Raw genomic sequence first — 19005 nt, forward strand, 5'->3', positions numbered from 1 at the left:
GCAGTGGTGGCTGACGTGAAGCCTCATTCTCTGCTATGACATGCAGACTAATTCTCTGCTGACATGAAGACAGATTCTCTGTTACGGGACCTCTCTCCTCTGCCTGGGTGCCGGGGCCTAAATATCTGAGAATGGACTGTTCCAGTGGTGGGTGACGGGAAGCCAGATTCTCTGCTATGGAACCTCTCTCCAATTGATTTTGGTTAATTTTTATTTATTTAATTTTTATTTTAATTCATTTCCCTATCCACATTTGTTTGCAGGGGATTTACCTACATGTTGCTGCCTTTTGCAGCCCTCTAGCTCTTTCCTGGGCTGTTTTACAGCCTTTTTAGTGCCGAAAAGTTCGGGTCCCCATTGACTTCAATGGGGTTCGGGTTCGGGACGAAGTTCGGATCGGGTTCGGATCCCGAACCCGAACATTTCCGGGATGTTCGGCCGAACTTCTCGAACCCGAACATCCAGGTGTTCGCTCAACTCTACTAAATGCCCCCATTTTTGACCAGTAGCGAGGGTCTAGCAATGTGGACAGCCAGTAGTCATCCCTCTGACGAGTCCTGACAATGTGGATGTCACTACATAAACATGAAAGCATCCATCTGGCCAGGGGCTTAACTACCATAGCAGCAGACCAGGTGACTGCTATGGGGCCCAGGGCAAGAGTCGTACTTGGGATTATCTCCTCTTCTACTGGAGGTGAAAACTTGGTCAGGACTCTACCCTCTAAAGGAACAACTTTTAGCAAATGACAGAAAAATGGCTCAAGGGTCATTGAAAACAGTTTAGGCAGAAACCCTTCGGTCTAGTGTGGGGGCCTGGTTTAATCCTTGCTATGGGGCCCTTACTTCCCGCCACTGCATCTGGCCACTTGTGAGAGAGACTCGCAGGACCTCCCTGCCTCCATCTGTACTGCATACTGCCATGGTCTGTCATGGTCATCTGTGTCGTTTTCATTATCACCCTTCAGCTCCTCCTGCTTCCCTCCTGGTGTTTGGGCAGATAAACCACCTAGTTGTGTGTAAAATTCCTACATGTGTTGGCGCAGGACCGTCAGGCCAACAGTAGCATCCTGGCCGCAGCCACCATTTTAGAAAAAAAACATTTTTTACCACGAAGCAAGAGGAAATTTGGATTCATGGCGAATCAAATTTTTCCTAAACTTCGGATTGAATTTCACTTCGGATGCTTTTATTCTCTCAACACTAGTTATATTGCTTCCCTTCAGCAGAACCTATTGGTATGCTGCTACTTATGGGTGAGAATACTGAGATTTTTTAAAGTGGTATAAAGCAGAACTGGCTTAGTTGCCAATAGCAACCAATCAGATTCCACCTTTCATTTTCCAAAGGAGCTATGAAAAATGAAAGGAAGAATCTGGTTGGTTGCTATGGGCAACTAAGCCAAGTCTACTTTAGACCACTTTGATAAATCTTCCCCACTGACTAAATTTGAACTGAAACAGAGTAGCAGTGCAAGAATAAAGTACCGGTAGATAAAGATATACTGCCTAAACATTTTCTAAATCTGCTTTATATCTTTTGTACACTAGAAATTACGAGAATGACAGTAGGTTTCCCCCAATATGTGGACAAATCCTTTACCTGTTTCCTTCTGTGTCTACATGAAGTTTTGCTGCATGGCTCCAATCAAATGCTCCTGTACGTGCGTCCACCCATCTTTTCAGCTCCATGATGCATCGGTCACTGGCCTTGAGCACTATGATGTCTTTGAAAAACTCACAGCATGAATACAGATGATGAGGTATAGAACCAATGCTGAGGTCAATCAAGATCTCTCCTTTAATATGACCTGCAAAAAAAAATTCTAAATATGGAAATGTCTAACATATCTGTAAAACCTGTCTACATTACATCTATATTCCAGAAAAATATACAAACATGAATTTCCAAATGTCCAAAAATAAGGACAGCAGCAAAATCTTCAAATGTTCTTGTAGATTTGGTGGTATTAAAATTTTTCCACATTTGGCACCCTTGAAAAATACACAGATCACAAAGTTACCTTTTGCGGGGACACTTAACTATCACTCCCTTCTGTTGCAAACTCTCTCTTCTCTTGGCATCACTGACCTGTCCCTCTCCTGGATCACATCATACCTCACAGACCGGACGTTTAGCGTCTCCCACTCCCGTAACACCTCCTCGTCTCATTCCCTCTCTGTTGGTGTCCCGCAAGGCTCTGTCCTAGGACCCCTGCTTTTCTCTATCTACACTTTTGGCCTGGGACAGCTCCTAGAGTGCCATGGCTTTCAGTATCACTCCTATGCTGACGACACACAAATCTACCTCTCTGGTCCAGATATCACCACTTTACTATCAAGAATCCCACAATGTCTATCTTCTATATCATCCTTCTTCTCCTCTTGCTTTCTAAAACTTAACATGGATAAAACAGAATTCATCCTATTTCCCCCTTCTTGATCAATGGCTGCACACTTTACCTGGTCAACAAAGTCCGCTGCCTTGGAGTGACCTTGGATTCTTCCCTCTCCTTCAGACCGCACATCCAAGCCCTTTCCACCACCTTCCGCCTCCAACTCAAAAACATCTCCCGCATTTGTGCTTTCCTTAACTTTGAATCTGCGAAAATGCTTGTGCATGCCCTCATCATCTCCCGCCTAGACTACTGTAACACTCTCCTCTGTGGTCTTCCATCTAGCACACTCGCACCCCTCCAATCTATCCTTAACTCTGCTGCCCGACTAATCCACCTCTCACCCTATTATTCCTCTGCCTCTCCCCTTTGCCAATCCCTTCACTGGCTCCCATTGCCCAGCGAATTCACTTCAAAGTTCTAACAAATACATAAAAGGCTGTCCATCATCTGTCCCCTCCCTACATCTCTGAGCTACTTTCCCGATACACCCCCACATGCACTCTCCGATCCTCACAAGACCTCCTTCTCTCCTCTCCTCTTATCGCCTCTTCCCACAATCGACTCCAAGATTTCTCCCATGCATCCCCCATACTATGGAACTCACTACCCCAACATATCAGACTCTCACATACAGTGGAATCCTTCAAAAGAAACCTGAAAACCCACGCAAAAGGTACATCCACACTTTAAGGTTTCCTAAAGCAGTTTAGGAAGCCATATTAAAGAGTGGACTAGCGGACCATAACAGAAGAGAAACAAAGATTCTAAGCTGTATAATACACCTAGCAAGCAATGCTGTACTCCTTGCTCTTAAGCCTGTACTGTATTATCACTGCACCGTACTGTTACTGCGCTGAGTGTTAACCTTTTCCGGACCTCTGCTGCAGATATACGACAGTCCTGTCTTTCATTTGGTGGGTGACATAAACCCAGTTTTGCCGTGAATAAACCCCTGCTCTGCATAGTTGACAGGGACCGAAATTTTTTAAAATCGTCTGTTCCATTGGCAGGTGACATTAACCCATTTTTGGCGATGTAAAACCCTTGCTCTGCATAGGTGACAGGGAATTACATTTCAATTTTATTTTATTTTTTTAAAACAGGTAAAGGATTTGTCCACATATTGAGGGAAACCTACTGTCATTCTCATAATTTCTAGTGTACAAAAGATATGAAGCAGATTTAGAAAATGTTTAGGCAGTATATTTTTATCTACTGGTACTTTATTATTGCACTGCTACTCTGTTTCAGTTCAAATTCAGTCAGTGGGGAAGATTTATCAAAGTGGTGTAAAGTCGACTTGGCTTAGTTGCCCATAGCAACAAATCAGATTCTTCCTTTCATTTTTCATAGCTCCTTTGGAAAATGAAAGGTGGAATCTGATTGGTTGCTATTGGCTCCTAAGCCTGTTCTGCTTTACACCACTTTATTGGAATGATTAATAAAAAATTATAGGGAATGTCACTGGGGTATTTTGGATTTGGAAACGTTAGCCAGGAGAGGCCCTGCTGCCGCTTTGTTGACTCTAGATAACTTCTGCCTGATCGCACGTCCCTGTGATGTCCACGATCCATTTGGATAACTTCTCTATCAACTTTCAATGTTCTTTTCTGCACCTACCGTGTTGACCACGGTTAACGGCAAATCAGGGTTCCACACCGGAGAGGGAGCGTGAGAAAGAGATACCACATCGAAGGGAGGTCAATGTATGAAATGTGATCGAGCGGAAATGTGGGACAAGTTGTTAAAGTTGAAATATCAAATGAAAGGAGGGGGCGCACGTCAATTAAAGTTACATTTTTGAAATTTAATTCCCTGTCACCTATGCAGATCAAGGGTTTTACATCTCTAAAAATGGGTTAATGTCACCTACCAATGGAACACACGATTTTATTAAATTTCGGCCCCTGTCAACTATGCAGAGCAGGGGTTTATTCACGGCAAAACTGGGTTCATGTCACCCACCTATTGAACAGACGATTTTACAAAAATTAGGTCATTGTCACCTATGCAGAGCACGGGTTTGTATACGGCAACATTTTTAAAATGTCACCTGACAAGGTAACTGACAATTTTTTCAAATTTATGTCCCTGTCACCTATGCAGAGCAGGAGATTATTCACGGCAAAAATAGTAAAATGTCACCCAAGAATGTAACAGACGCTTTTGCACCCGGCTCCCTCTTTTGCTGTGCTGGTGCCTCTGTGCGACCACTGCCTCTTCCTCCGAACTAGATAGGTCACTCGTCGAGTATCTCATCATCCTCCACACCATCTTCCACCCACTCTTTACCCCTGCCCTCCTTGTCGGTCTGCATACCGCAGAAAGCAGCAGCAGTTGGCATCAGTGTTTTGTCATCATTAGGGATGAGCGAACCCAAACTGTATACTACATTTTAGTAAAAGTCCGGGTTCGGGTTCGGTGTTCGTCGCTTTCTTGGCGCTTTTTGAAAGGCTGCAAAGCAGCCAATCAACAAACATCATACTACTTGCCCCAAGAGGCCGTCTCAGCCATGCCTACTATTGGCATGGCTGTGATTGGCCAGTGCAGCATGTGACCCAGCCTCTATTTAAGCTGGAGTCACGTAGCGCCGCACGTCACTCTACTCTGATCAGTGTAGGGAGAGGTTGCAGCTGCGACATTAGGGCGAGATTAGGCAGTGATTAACTCCTCCAAAAGACTTAATTCAGTGATCGATCTACAGCTGTGGATCATTGAACTGCTGCTATTCAATTGCTCACTGTTTTTAGGCTGCCCAGAGCGTTTTTCATTCACTTTTTTCTGGGGTGATCGGTGGCCATTTTGTGTCTTGTGGTGCGCCAGCACAAGCTGCCACCAAGTACATTTAACCATCAATAGTGTGGTTGTTTTTTGGCTATATCCTACATCAGGGTCAAGCTGTCACCAAGTGCATTTAACAATCAATAGTGTGGTTATTTTTTGGCCATATACTACATCAGGGGCAAGCTGTCACCAAGTGCTTTTAACCCTCAATAGTGTGGTTATTTTTTGGCTATAGCCTACATATGGGGCAAGCTGTCACCAAGTGCATTTAACCATCAATAGTGTGGTTATTTTTTGGCTATATCCTACATCAGGTTCAAGCTGTCACCAAGTGCATTTAACCATCAATAGTGTGGTTATTTTTTGGCTATATCCTACATCAGGGTCAAGCTGTCACCAAGTGCATTTAACCATCAATAGTGTGGTTATTTTTTGGCTATATCCTACATCAGGGGCTTGGCTGTGCTTGCTATTTTATTGAGGGGTGAAATACAATTGCCAAAATAGCAGTACCCTAAATCCGGTGTTTCAGCTGTGGCCAGCCAATTGTAATACTGTCTGCTGTCTGGCAAAGGATATATTTTTGTTCAGGGTTGAAATACAATTCCCAACTTAGCAATTTCCTAAATTAGTGGTTTCTGCTGTATCAGGGCTACTTTAAATCTATTCATTAAAAGGGTATATAAGATTCAAGGTGCAGATAGGGTCATTCTCAATAACTTCACACACACACTACTGTGCAATTCTAAGTCTAATTCTGTGTGTAAACGTATACCTGTCACCCAGCGCCTAAATACTAGGCCTCAAATTTATATTCATCTAAATCTGTCATTATTGCTGAGGCTAGTCAAGTTATTTAGTGTCCGTCAAAGCACAGTTTTTGTTCTGGGTTGAAATACAATTCCCAATTTTGCAATTCTCTAAATTAGTGGTTTCTGCTGTATCAGGCCTACTTTAAATCTATCCCTAAAAGGGTATATTAGTTTCAAGGTGCAGATAGGGTCATTCTCAATAAGTTCACACACACGCTACTGTGCAATTCCAAGTCTAATTCTGTGTGTAAACGTATACCTGTCACCCAGCGCCTAAATACTAGGCCTCAAATTTATATTCATCTAAATCTGTCGTTACTGCTGTAGCTGGTCAAGTTATTTAGTGTCCGTCAAAGCACAGTTTTTGTTCTGGGTTGAAATACAATTCCCAATTTAGCAATTCTCTAAATTAGTGGTTTCTGCTGTATCAGGCCTACTTTAAATCTATCCCTAAAAGGGTATATTAGTTTCAAGGTGCAGATAGGGTCATTCTCAATAACTTCACACACACGCTACTGTGCAATTCCAAGTCTAATTCTGCGTGTAAACGTATACCTGTCACCCAGCGCCTAAACAATAGGGCTCAAACTTATATTCAGCTAAATCTGTTGTTACTGCTGTGCCTTTATTAGTGTAATACGGTACCTAAATAGATAGCCAGATAGTGTTAGGTGTCTGTACAAAAAGGCCTGAATTTGAATTCAATACATTGGGCCAAACAATGAGGAAAACATCTAGTAAGGGACGCGGACGCGGACATGGTCGTGGTGGTGTTAGTGGACCCTCTGGTTCTGGGAGAGGACGTGACCGTTCTGCCACAGCCACACGTCCTAGTGTACCAACTACCTCAGGTCCCAGTAGCCGCCAAAATTTACAGCGATATTTGGTGGGGCCCAATGCCGTTCTAAGGATGGTAAGGCCTGAGCAGGTACAGGCATTAGTCAATTGGGTAGCCGACAGTGGATCCAGCACGTTCACATTATCTCCCACCCAGTCTTCTGCAGAAAGCGCACAGATGGCGCCTGAAAACCAAGCCCATCAGTCTGTCACATCACCCCCATGCATACCAGGGAAACTGTCTGAGCCTCAAGTTATGCAGCAGTCTCTTATGCTGTTTGAAGACTCCGCTTGCAGGGTTTTCCAAGGGCATCCACCTAGCCCTTCCCCATTGATGGAAGACATAGAATGCACTGACGCACAACCACTTATGTTTCCTGATGATGAGGACATGGAAATACCACCTCAGCACGTCTCTGATGATGACAAAACACAGGTGCCAACTGCTGCGTCTTTCTACAGTATGCAGACTGAACAGGAGGTCCGGGATCAAGACTGGGTGGAAGACGATGCAGGGGACGATGAGGTCCTAGACCCCACATGGAATGAAGGTCGTGCCACTGACTTTCACAGTTCGGAGGAAGAGGCAGTGGTGAGACCGAGCCAACAGCGTAGCAAAAGAGGGAGCAGTGGGCAAAAGCAGAACACCCGCCGCCAAGAGACTCCGCCTGCTACTGACCGCCGCTATCTGGGACCGAGCACCCCAAAGGCAGCTTCAAGGAGTTCCCTGGCATGGCACTTCTTCAAACAATGTGCTGACGACAAGACCCGAGTGGTTTGCACGCTGTGCCATCAGTGCCTGAAGCGAGGCATTAACGTTCTGAACCTTAGCACAACCTGCATGACCAGGCACCTGCATGCAAAGCATGAACTGCAGTGGAGTAAACACCTTAAAAACAAGGAATTCACTCAGGCTCCCCCTGCTACCTCTTCTGCTGCTGCCGCCTCGGCCTCTTCTGCTGCTGCCGCCTCGGCCTCTTCTGCTGCTGCAGCCGCCTCGGCCTCTTCTCCGCCTCTGGAGGAACGTTGGCACCTGCCGCCCAGCAAACATGGGATGTACCACCAACACCACCACCTGCGTCACCAAGCATCTCAACCATTTCACACGGCAGCGTTCAGCTCTCCATCTCACAAACATTTGAGAGAAAGCGTAAATTCCCACCTAGCCACCCTCAATCCCTGGCCCTGAATGCCAGCATTTCTAAACTACTGGCCTATGAAATGCTGTCATTTAGGCTGGTGGACACAGACAGCTTCAAACAGCTCATGTCGCTTGCTGTCCCACAGTATGTTGTTCCCAGCCGGCACTACTTCTCCAAGAGAGCCGTGCCTTCCCTGCACAACCAAGTATCCGATAAAATCAAGTGTGCACTGCGCAACGCCATCTGTGGCAAGGTCCACCTAACCACAGATACGTGGACCAGTAAGCACGGCCAGGGACGCTATATCTCCCTAACTGCACACTGGGTAAAAGTAGTGGTGGCTGGACCCCAGGCGGAGAGCTGTTTGGCGCACGTCCTTCCGCCGCCAAGGATCCCCAGGGCAACATTCTTTGCCTCCTGTTGCCACCTCCTCCTACTCAGCTTCCTCCTCCTCTTCTTCCACCTGCTCATCCAGTCAGCCACACACCTTCACCACCAACTTCAGCACAGCCCGGGGTAAACGTCAGCAGGCCATTCTGAAACTCATATGTTTGGGGGACAGGCCCCACACCGCACAGGAGTTGTGGGGGGGTATAGAACAACAGACCGACGAGTGGTTGCTGCCGGTGAGCCTCAAGCCTGGCCTGGTGGTGTGCGATAATGGGCGAAATCTCGTTGCAGCTCTGGGAATAGCCGGTTTGACCCACATCCCTTGCCTGGCGCATGTGCTGAATTTGGTGGTGCAGAAGTTTATTCACAACTCCCCCGACATGTCAGAGCTGCTGCATAAAGTGCGGGCCGTCTGTTCGCGCTTCCGGCGTTCACATCCTGCCGCTGCTCGCCTGTCTGCGCTACAGCGTAACTTCGGCCTTCCCGCTCACCGCCTCATATGCGACGTGCCCACCAGGTGGAACTCCACCTTGCACATGCTGGACAGACTGTGCGAGCAGCAGCAGGCCATAGTGGAGTTTCAGCTGCAGCACGCACGGGTCAGTCGCACTGCAGAACAGCACCACTTCACCACCAATGACTGGGCCTCCATGCGAGACCTGTGTGCCCTGTTGCGCTGTTTCGAGTACTCCACCAACATGGCCAGTGGCGATGACGCCGTTATCAGCGTTACAATACCACTTCTATGTCTCCTTGAGAAAACACTTAGGGCGATGATGGAAGAGGAGGTGGCCCCGGAGGAGGAAGAGGAGTCATTTTTAGCACTTTCAGGCCAGTCTCTTCGAAGTGACTCAGAGGGAGGTTTTTTGCAACAGCAGAGGCCAGGTACAAATGTGGCCAGCCAGGGCCCACTACTGGAGGACGAGGGGGACGAGGATGAGGAGGAGGTGGAGGAGGATGAGGATGAAGCATGGTCACAGTGGGGTGGCACCCAATGCAGCTCGGGCCCATCACTGGTGCGTGGCTGGGGGGAAACGCAGGACGATGACGATACGCCTCCCACAGAGGACAGCTTGTCCTTACCCCTGGGCAGCCTGGCACACATGAGCGACTACATGCTGCAGTGCCTGCGCAACGACAGCAGAGTTGCCCACATTTTAACGTGTGCGAACTATTGGGTTGCCACCCTGCTGGATCCACGGTACAAAGACAATGTGCCCACCTTACTTCCTGCACTGGAGCGTGATAGGAAGATGCGCGAGTACAAGCGCACGTTGGTAGAGTAGGAGCAAGAGGTCGCCAAGGCAGCTGTGTCACGGCCAGCTCCTCTGAGGGCAGGCTTAGCATGGCAGAGATGTGGAAAAGTTTTGTCAACACGTCACAGCTAACTGCCCCACCACCTGATACGCAACGTGTTAGCAGGAGGCAACATTTCACTAACATGGTGGAACAGTACGTGTGCACACCCCTCCACGTACTGACTGAAGGTTCGGCCCAGGGGAGGGCTGGCAGCCTTAGTCCTGGGGGGCAAATCCATTCAAGTGGCCTATTTCTAGCCCTCCCATTATTAAAAGCCACTCCTACGTATAATAGGCCACTCCCAACAAACACTGCACAGCTGAAATTCTATTGTTGAGGCCTGTCTCTACATATCATACAGAGAGGGGAGGCCTGTCCTGGCTGCACTGCCTGCTTCACATTATACAATAAACAGTAGACTACAGCCAGGAATCTCCTCCCTCCCCAGATCCTGCTTAAGGCTTGTGGTTCCCCCCACCATCTGCCACCCGCCCGTGGCCTGCTGCCCCCTTTGGCCCTCCTCACCTAGCTCTGAATCCTCCTTTTGCAAATGGCAGGGGGAGGAGATGGAGCATCTCCTCCCCTTCATAGCGCCACATACCTCTTACATGCAGTGATGTCACCTTTGTTGTAGACGTTCTCTTTCCTCATCTTCTCCATTCAGACCAGGCAGCCATGATAATTTTTCAGCCATCTCCCGTCTCTGCAGAGATTGACAAACAGACATTAGTTTCCCCCATTTCCATCATCTTCACATCTTCTGAACACCCTTTCCTGCCACCCCCAATACTATACTGGAGAAACAGTCCCCCTGTAAATACTACTACCACACAGATAGTGCCCCCTTTAACAATTATTGGCACACAGTGCTCTAAACAATAACTGCACCCAGACACTAATAGTATAAAGATAATGTCCCCCAAAAATAATTGTGCTAAGCTGATACTGTGCCAGGGTGCCCCCAAAAATCCCACCAATAGAAATTATTCTCTGCCAGAGCACACTTAATGTAATAATGCCCCTATAGTGCCCTAGTAATCATGTTCCTCATAGCCCCCCAGTAGTAGTAAAGCTCCGCATAATACCTCCTTATAGTAATAATTTTCCCTATAATATGACAGTACATGAATTACTCCCGCTTAGTGCCTGCAGTTGAGCTAATGTCCCCATAATGTATGCCAGTATAAAATACTCCTATATAGTGCCCCAGTAAAGCCCTCATAGTGCTCCTCTCCCACTTCACCATAGTATCCCTCATAATATGCCAGTAAAAAATGCCCCTTCTTAGTGCCCCCAGCAGATGCTTCTATAGTGCTCCTCTCCCCCATAATGTGCCAGTAAAAAATGCCCCTTCTGAGTGCCACCAGATGCTCCAATAATGCTCCACTCCCCCATAGTGCCCCCAAATAATGCCACATAGTGCCGCTCTCCCCTATAGTGCCTCTCATAATGTGCCAGTAAAAAATGCCCCCTTAGTGCCACCAGATGCCATAGTGCCCCCCATAATGTGCCAATAAAAAAGGACCCTTTAGAGCCCCATTTCCCCATAGTGCCCCCAAATAATGCCTTTATAGTGCCAACAGATGCCCCATAGTGCCGCTCTCCCCTATAGTGCCCCCTATAATGTGCCAATAAAAAAAGCCCCTTTAGGGCCCCCAGATGCCCCTTAGTGCTCCTCTCCCCATGGTGCCCCCATAATGTGCCAGTAAGAAATGCCCCCATAGTGCCTCCCCCCCAAAAATGGGCAAAAAAAAAATGCCCCCAGAGTGCCACCCCCAAAAAAAATGGGGCTGTAAGAAATGCCAGATGCCCCCTGCAAAGAAAAAAAACTAAAACAAAAAACACTATTACTTACCTCCATCAGCAGTGATGCGATGAGGACGGCGATACAGATGAATATGGAGATGAGCGCTTCTACAATGGTAGCACACATCTCTCACTGTCCCCCCACCGCCGCCGGCAACTAGAACCAGGGCCGCGCCGCCTGTAATAATCGGCGGTGCGGCTCTTAAGGAATAAAAAATATTATTTGTTAAAGACGGCCCAGCGGAACTTTTTAACATGCTTTAGGGCGGCCTGGGGGGCAATTGCCTCCCTGCCCCCCTTCCCAGCCCTCCCCTGGTTCGGCCCCATTCAACTTCTGGGTCTCTAAATTGTTCACGTGGCCAGAGCTAGCTGTTTATGCCTTGGAGGTGCTGGCCTGCCCGGCGGCCAGCGTTTTGTCTGAACGTGTATTCAGCATGGCAGGGGGCGTCATTACAGACAAACGCAGCAGCCTGTCTACAGCCAATGTGGACAAGCTGACGTTCATAAAAATGAACCAGGCATGGATCCCACAGGACCTGTCCATCCCTTGTGCAGTTTAGACATTAACTACCTCCCCTTAACCATATATTATTGTACTCCAGGGCACTTCCTCATTCAATCCTATTTTTATTTTCATTTTACCATTATACTGCGGGGCAACCCAAAGTTGAATGAACCTCTCCTCTGTCTGGGTGCCGGGGCCTAAATATATGACAATGGACTGTTCCAGTGTTGGGTGACGTGAAGCCTGATTCTCTGCTATGATACGAAGACTGATTCTCTGCTGACATGAAGCCAGATTCTCTGTTACGGGACCTCTCTCCTCTGCCTGCTTGCCTGGGCCTAAATATCTGACAATGGACTGTTCCAGTGTTGGGTGACGTGAAGCATGATTCTCTGCTATGATATTGAGACTGATTCTCTGCTGACATGAAGCCAGATTCTCTGTTACGGGACCTCTCTCCTCTGCCTGGGTGCCTGGGACTAAATTTATGACAATGGACTGTTACAGTAGTGGGTGACGTGAAGCTTGATTCTCTGCTATGATATGAAGACTGATTCTCTGCTGACATGAAGCCAGATTCTCTGTTACGGGACCTCTCTCCTCTGCCTGAGTGCCTGGGCCTAAATATCTGACAATGGACTGTTCCAGTGCTGGGTGACGTGAGGCATGATTCTCTGCTATGATATGAAGACTGATTCTCTGCTGACATGAAGCCAGATTCTCTGTTACGGGACCTCTCTCCTCTGCCTGGGTCCCGGGGCCTAAATTTATGACAATGGACTGTTACAGTGGTGGGTGACGTGAAGCATGATTCTCTGCTATGATATGAAGACTCATTCTCTGCTGAAATGAAGCCAGATTCTCTGTTACGGGACCTCTCTCCTCTGCCTGGGTGCCTGGGCCTAAATATCTGACAATGGACTGTTCCAGTGTTGGGTGACATGAAGCATGATTCTCTGCTATGATATGAAGACTGATTCTCTGCTGACATGAAGCCAGATTCTCTGTTACGGGACCTCTCTCCTCTGCCTGGGTGCCGGGGACTAAATTTATGACAATGGACTGTTACAGTGGTGGGTGACGTGAAGCATGATTCTCTGCTATGATATAAAGACTGATTCTCTGCTGACATGAGGCCAGATTCTCTGTTACGGGACCTCTCTCCTCTACCTGAGTGCCTGGGCCTAAATATCTGACAATGGACTGTTCCAGTGTTGGGTGACGTGAGGCATGATTCTCTGCTATGATATGAAGACTGATTCTCTGCTGACATGAAGCCAGATTCTCTGTTACGGGACCTCTCTCCTCTGCCTGGGTCCCGGGACCTAAATTTATGACAATGGACTGTTACAGTGGTGGGTGACGTGAAGCATGATTCTCTGCTATGATATGAAGACTCATTCTCTGCTGAAATGAAGCCAGATTCTCTGTTACGGGACCTCTCTCCTCTGCCTGGGTGCCTGGGCCTAAATATCTGACAATGGACTGTTCCAGTGTTGGGTGACATGAAGCATGATTCTCTGCTATGATATGAAGACTGATTCTCTGCTGACATGAAGCCAGATTCTCTGTTACGGGACCTCTCTCCTCTGCCTGGGTGCCGGGGACTAAATTTATGACAATGGACTGTTACAGTGGTGGGTGACGTGAAGCATGATTCTCTGCTATGATATAAAGACTGATTCTCTGCTGACATGAGGCCAGATTCTCTGTTACGGGACCTCTCTCCTCTGCCTGAGTGCCTGGGCCTAAATATCTGACAATGGACTGTTCCAGTGTTGGGTGACGTGAAGCATGATTCTCTGCTATGATATGAAGACTGATTCTCTGCTGACATGAAGCCAGATTCTCTGTTACGGGACCTCTCTCCTCTGCCTGGGTGCCGGGGACTAAATTTATGACAATGGACTGTTACAGTAGTGGGTGACGTGAAGCATGATTCTCTGCTATGATATGAAGACTGATTCTCTGCTGACATGAAGCCAGATTCTCTGTTACGGGACCTCTCTCCTCTGCCTGAGTGCCTGGGCCTAAATATCTGACAATGGACTGTTCCAGTGTTGGGTGACGTGAAGCATGATTCTCTGCTATGATATGAAGACTGATTCTCTGCTGACATGAAGCCAGATTCTCTGTTACGGGACCTCTCTCCTCTGCCTGGGTCCCGGGGCCTAAATTTATGACAATGGACTGTTACAGTGGTGGGTGACGTGAACCATGATTCTCTGCTATGATATGAAGACTGATTCTCTGCTGACATGAAGCCAGATTCTCTGTTACGGGACCTCTCTCCTCTGCCTGGGTGCCTGGGCCTAAATATCTGACAATGGACTGTTCCAGTGTTGGGTGACGTGAAGCATGATTCTCTGCTATGATATGAAGACTGATTCTCTGCTGACATGAAGACAGAATCTCTGTTACGGGACCTCTCTCCTCTGCCTGGGTGCCGGGGACTAAATTTATGACAATGGACTGTTACAGTGGTGGGTGACGTGAAGCATGATTCTCTGCTATGATATAAAGACTGATTCTCTGCTGACATGAGGCCAGATTCTCTGTTACGGGACCTCTCTCCTCTGCCTGAGTGCCTGGCCCTAAATATCTGACAATGGACTGTTCCAGTTTTGGGTGACGTGAAGCATGATTCTCTGCTATGATATGAAGACTGATTCTCTGCTGACATGAAGCCAAATTCTCTGTTACGGGACCTCTCTCCTCTGCCTGGGTCCCGGGGCCTAAATTTATGACAATGGACTGTTACAGTGGTGGGTGACGTGAAGCATGATTCTCTGCTATGATATGAAGACTGATTCTCTGCTGACATGAAGCCAGATTCTCTGTTACGGGACCTCACTCCTCTGCCTGGGTGCCTGGGCCTAAATATCTGACAATGGACTGTTCCAGTGTTGGGTGACGTGAAGTATGATTCTCTGCTGTGATATGAAGACTGATTCTCTGCTGACATGAAGCCAGATTCTCTGTTACGGGACCTCTGTCCTCTGCCTGGGTGCCTGGGCCTAAATATCTGACAATGGACTGTTCCAGTGTTGGGTGACGTGAAGCATGATTCTCTGCTACGACATGAAGACTGATTCTCTGCTGACATGAAGCCAGATTCTCTGTTACGGGACCTCTCTCCTCTGCCTGGGTGCCTGGGCCTAAATTTATGACAATGGACTGTTACAGTGGTGGGTGACGTGAAGCATGATTCTCTGCTATGATATGAAGACTGATTCTCTGCTGACATGAAGCCAGATTCTCTGTTACGGGACCTCTCTCCTCTGCCTGGGTGCCTGGGCCTAAATATCTGACAATGGACTGTTCCAGTGTTGGGTGACGTGAAGCATGATTCTCTGCTATGATATGAAGACTGATTCTCTGCTGACATGAAGCCAGATTCTCTGTTACGGGACCTCTCTCCTCTGCCTGGGTGCCTGGGCCTAAATATATGACAATGGACTGTTGCAGTGGTGGCTGACGTGAAGCCTGATTCTCTGCTATGACATGCAGACTGATTCTCTGCTGACATGAAGCCAGATTCTGTTACGGGACCTCTCTCCTCTGCCTGGGTGCTGGGCCTAAATATCTGACAGTGGACTTTTGCAGTGGTGGCTGACGTGAAGCCTGATTCTCTGCTATGGGACCTCTCTCCAATTGATATTGGTTAATTTTTATTTATTTTATTTTTATTTTTATTCATTTCCCTATCCACATTTGTTTGCAGGGGATTTACCTACATGTTGCTGCCTTTTGCAGCCTTCTAGCTCTTTCCTGGGCTGTTTTACAACCTTTTTAGTGCCGAAAAGTTTGGGTCCCCATTGACTTCAATGGGGTTCGGGTTCGGGACAAAGTTCGGATCGGGTTCGGATCCCGAACCCGAACATTTCCGGGAAGTTCGGCCGAACTTCTCGAACCCGAACATCCAGGTGTCCGCTCAACTCTACTTAAGAATTAATTCTCTATAATGTTTTCCATATGCCTCTTCTTCTTTGCCTAATAAAGATAATAAAAGTGAAGCAGAATGTCCTCTAGCTTCTGTGGGCTGTGATTGGGAGACCTTATGGCAGCTAGTCTCCACAAATTATCTCAGGAACAACTGAGAATTAGGAAAGGGTGGAGTGCTAGAAAAAGGTGAAAACTGCTACACATGCAGGATACAAGTAATATAATTAGAGATGAGCAAACTTTTAAAAAATTCGATTTGTCCGGTACGCCAATTATTTTTTTTTTTTAAACTGCTATTTCTTGGCTGCAGAAAGCCTTTATGGTGGTGTAGAACAATGTGCCTTGCAGTAACATGCATAGGGAGTCTGCTGTGGTAGTGAAATGATACTGTGAGTCAGTATGACAGGCAGATGACAGGCGTTGCTCTTAGAATCACTGCACACTTCACTTATTTGGGCAGTCACGGGGCCAAAACTGACCAAATAACTCAAGTATGAACTCAGGCTTACAGGTTGATGTTAGCATCAAGAAGAAGCACACTCCTTTTACACCATCGTAAGCTTATTCCACAAAGATGCCTACAGAACCTGTTCTATTAAACGCTTATACAAGTAGAGCACCCGACAGAGTGGAGAGGGTGTCAGCAGTAAGATTGTGTCAATGTCACTGATTATTTTGCCCTTCCTCTGATCCGTCACAAAAAACAAATTCTCTGTTGAGCATCTGCATTTGGTCAGTAATCCATCAGTATTGCTAATGCCAAAAAAAACAGGAGTGGATCCAAAACAGAGATGACCGAGTCAACCATTAGAGAACTTCTGGGTCGCTGGTCAAGACACGACTGCTAGATGACACCGGGAGCTCAGGCCTCTCGCTGCGACTCCTGCTGCCGCGCCCCCTTTCTCTTCTGCGACCTGTGCTTGCGCCAGAAACATTTAGGCCTCTGCCACTCCCCTGCACTGCTGACCGGCAAATAGATTTTTTTCTTTTTCCACTAATACATGACAAAAAGGCTTTAGAACATATAACTGCACCGCTGACCAGCAAATATATTTTTTATTTTTCCACTAATACACGAGAAAAAGGGCTTTAGAACATAGAGCTGCACTGCTGACAGGCAAATATATTTTTTTCTTTTTCCACTAATAAACACCACAAAAGGCTTTAGAACAAGTAACTGCACTGCTGACCAGCAAATATATTTTTTCTTTTTCCATAAATACGCGCCACAAAAGGCTTTAGAACAAGTAACTGCACCGCTGACCGGAATATTTATTTTCTCCTTTGATACACAAGAAAAAGGGCTTTAGAACATATAACTGCACCACTGACTGGCAAATATATTTTTTTATTTTTCCACTAATACAAGCCACAAAAGGATTCTGAAAATATAACTACACTGCTGAACGGCAAATATATTTTACTTTTACCACTAATACACAACAAAAAGGGCTGTAATTTTAACACTTCACCACACAACGGCTAATAAGCCCTTTTTTCCCCACTAATACAAGACAAAAAATGCTTTAGAACATATATCTGCACCGCACAGGGGGAAATAAGGGTACTTTCACACTTGCGGCAGAGGATCTGTCAAAATGTATGCAAACTTATGGCATTTGTCAGACGGATCAGGATCCTGATCCGTCTGACAAAAGCATTGAAATACCGGATGCGTCTCTCCGGTGTCATTCGGAAAAACGGATCCGGCATTTATTTTTTCCCCCATTTTTTGCAGTCTGAGCATGCGCAGACAGCAATGCCGGGGCCGTTTTTCTGAAACACTTGGGGACGGATCCGGCATTAATGCATTTCAATGGGAAAAAATGCAGGAACCGGCATTCCAGCAAGTGTTCCGGAATTTTGGACGGAGATAAAACCGTAGCATGCTGCGGTATTATCTTCGTCCTGAAAAGGCAAAAAGACTGATCTGAAGACATCCTGATGCATCCTGAACGGATTGATCTCCATTCAGAATACATTAGGATAAAACTGATCAGTTCTTTTCCGGTATTGAGCCCCTAGGACGGAACTCAATGCCGGAAAATAATAACGCTAGTGTGAAAGTACCCTAAGATGTAGAAATATTTCCTTGTAATAAACCCTGTTAATTTGTGTACCAAACAGCACTTGCACCGTAATAAGAACGATTTGCTGGAATTACAGAGATGTATAATGGCAATTTGGGTGCCCAGTCAATGCAGCATGCTGTGATAGGATTGTTCCTATAACCCAGGCTGTATCCTCCCCTACTGAACCCTGTTTAACAGAAATGCTGTGGAATGATTGCTCCCTATCCTTTCTCTGCACTTGCAAATCTTTTTATTTTAGCACAATGACGTTTTTTCTAACACTGTCCCTAGCGCCTACTGACATCTCTCCCTGCACTAAGTACACTGGAAAATGGCTGAATCAAAGATGGCTGAGGCTATTTATAGGGCTGTGACATCACAGGGCTGGCTGCTGATTGGCTGTATGCATGGCATTATTGGTGATCCCGCTTTCCCAGAGTTCTTTGCTCCATGTCCTCACACGTGCAGCAGCCATCTTAGGAAAAAATATGATTAGTTTCCATGAAGCGTAAGGAAATTCGACTTCAGTGCGAATCAAATTTTTCCTTAAATTCGGATCGAATTTCACTTCGTCAGCTTCGATTCGCTTATCACTAAAAATAATGCTCAAAATACTATATAATAGTATAATCATATACACATACGGTATATGATATTCTTAAAATTCCTCTGAAGCTGTAGGTACATGTCTCTTCATGGACAGTAGGGTACTGGGTTTATATTAATAGGGAGATACTGCGTGGTAGAGATGAGCACTGTTTTATAGTAAAAGTATAGCAACAAATCCAAATAAACACAAAAAATACATACCCAATGCAAAAGTTTTTCTAAGATTTTCAATAGGAAATAACAAGGTATCCTCCCGAAAGACCATTTCATCTTCATCTGAGAAGTAAACGTTCAGATGGTCTCTGGAATCAAAGCAGTCTTTGTGATAGAGCTTGTGGGTACTGGAATCCATTGTCAACTCTTGTGTCACAGATGGTGACTCTCTCCACAGCGGTGGTGTTTATAAA

At 46.5% G+C, this 19005-nt stretch overlaps 1 protein-coding gene across 1 annotated transcript in view; it reads right to left on the minus strand.

Moving 5' to 3' along the window:
- The window catches only part of LOC122928839 (nicotinamide N-methyltransferase-like), a 52884-nt gene extending 33879 nt beyond the window's left edge, over window positions 1–19005 (minus strand). The window contains exons 1-2 of the mRNA XM_044282106.1: window positions 18800–19005; window positions 1602–1809 (exon numbers count right to left, since the gene is read on the minus strand). Of these exons, the coding sequence (XP_044138041.1) occupies window positions 1602–1809; window positions 18800–18950 (359 nt within the window). The 5' untranslated portion in view covers window positions 18951–19005. The remainder of the gene's footprint in view (window positions 1–1601; window positions 1810–18799) is intronic.

This window comes from Bufo gargarizans, chromosome 2, assembly GCF_014858855.1.
Source record: "Bufo gargarizans isolate SCDJY-AF-19 chromosome 2, ASM1485885v1, whole genome shotgun sequence".
NCBI classification, from domain to species: Eukaryota; Metazoa; Chordata; class Amphibia; order Anura; family Bufonidae; genus Bufo; species Bufo gargarizans.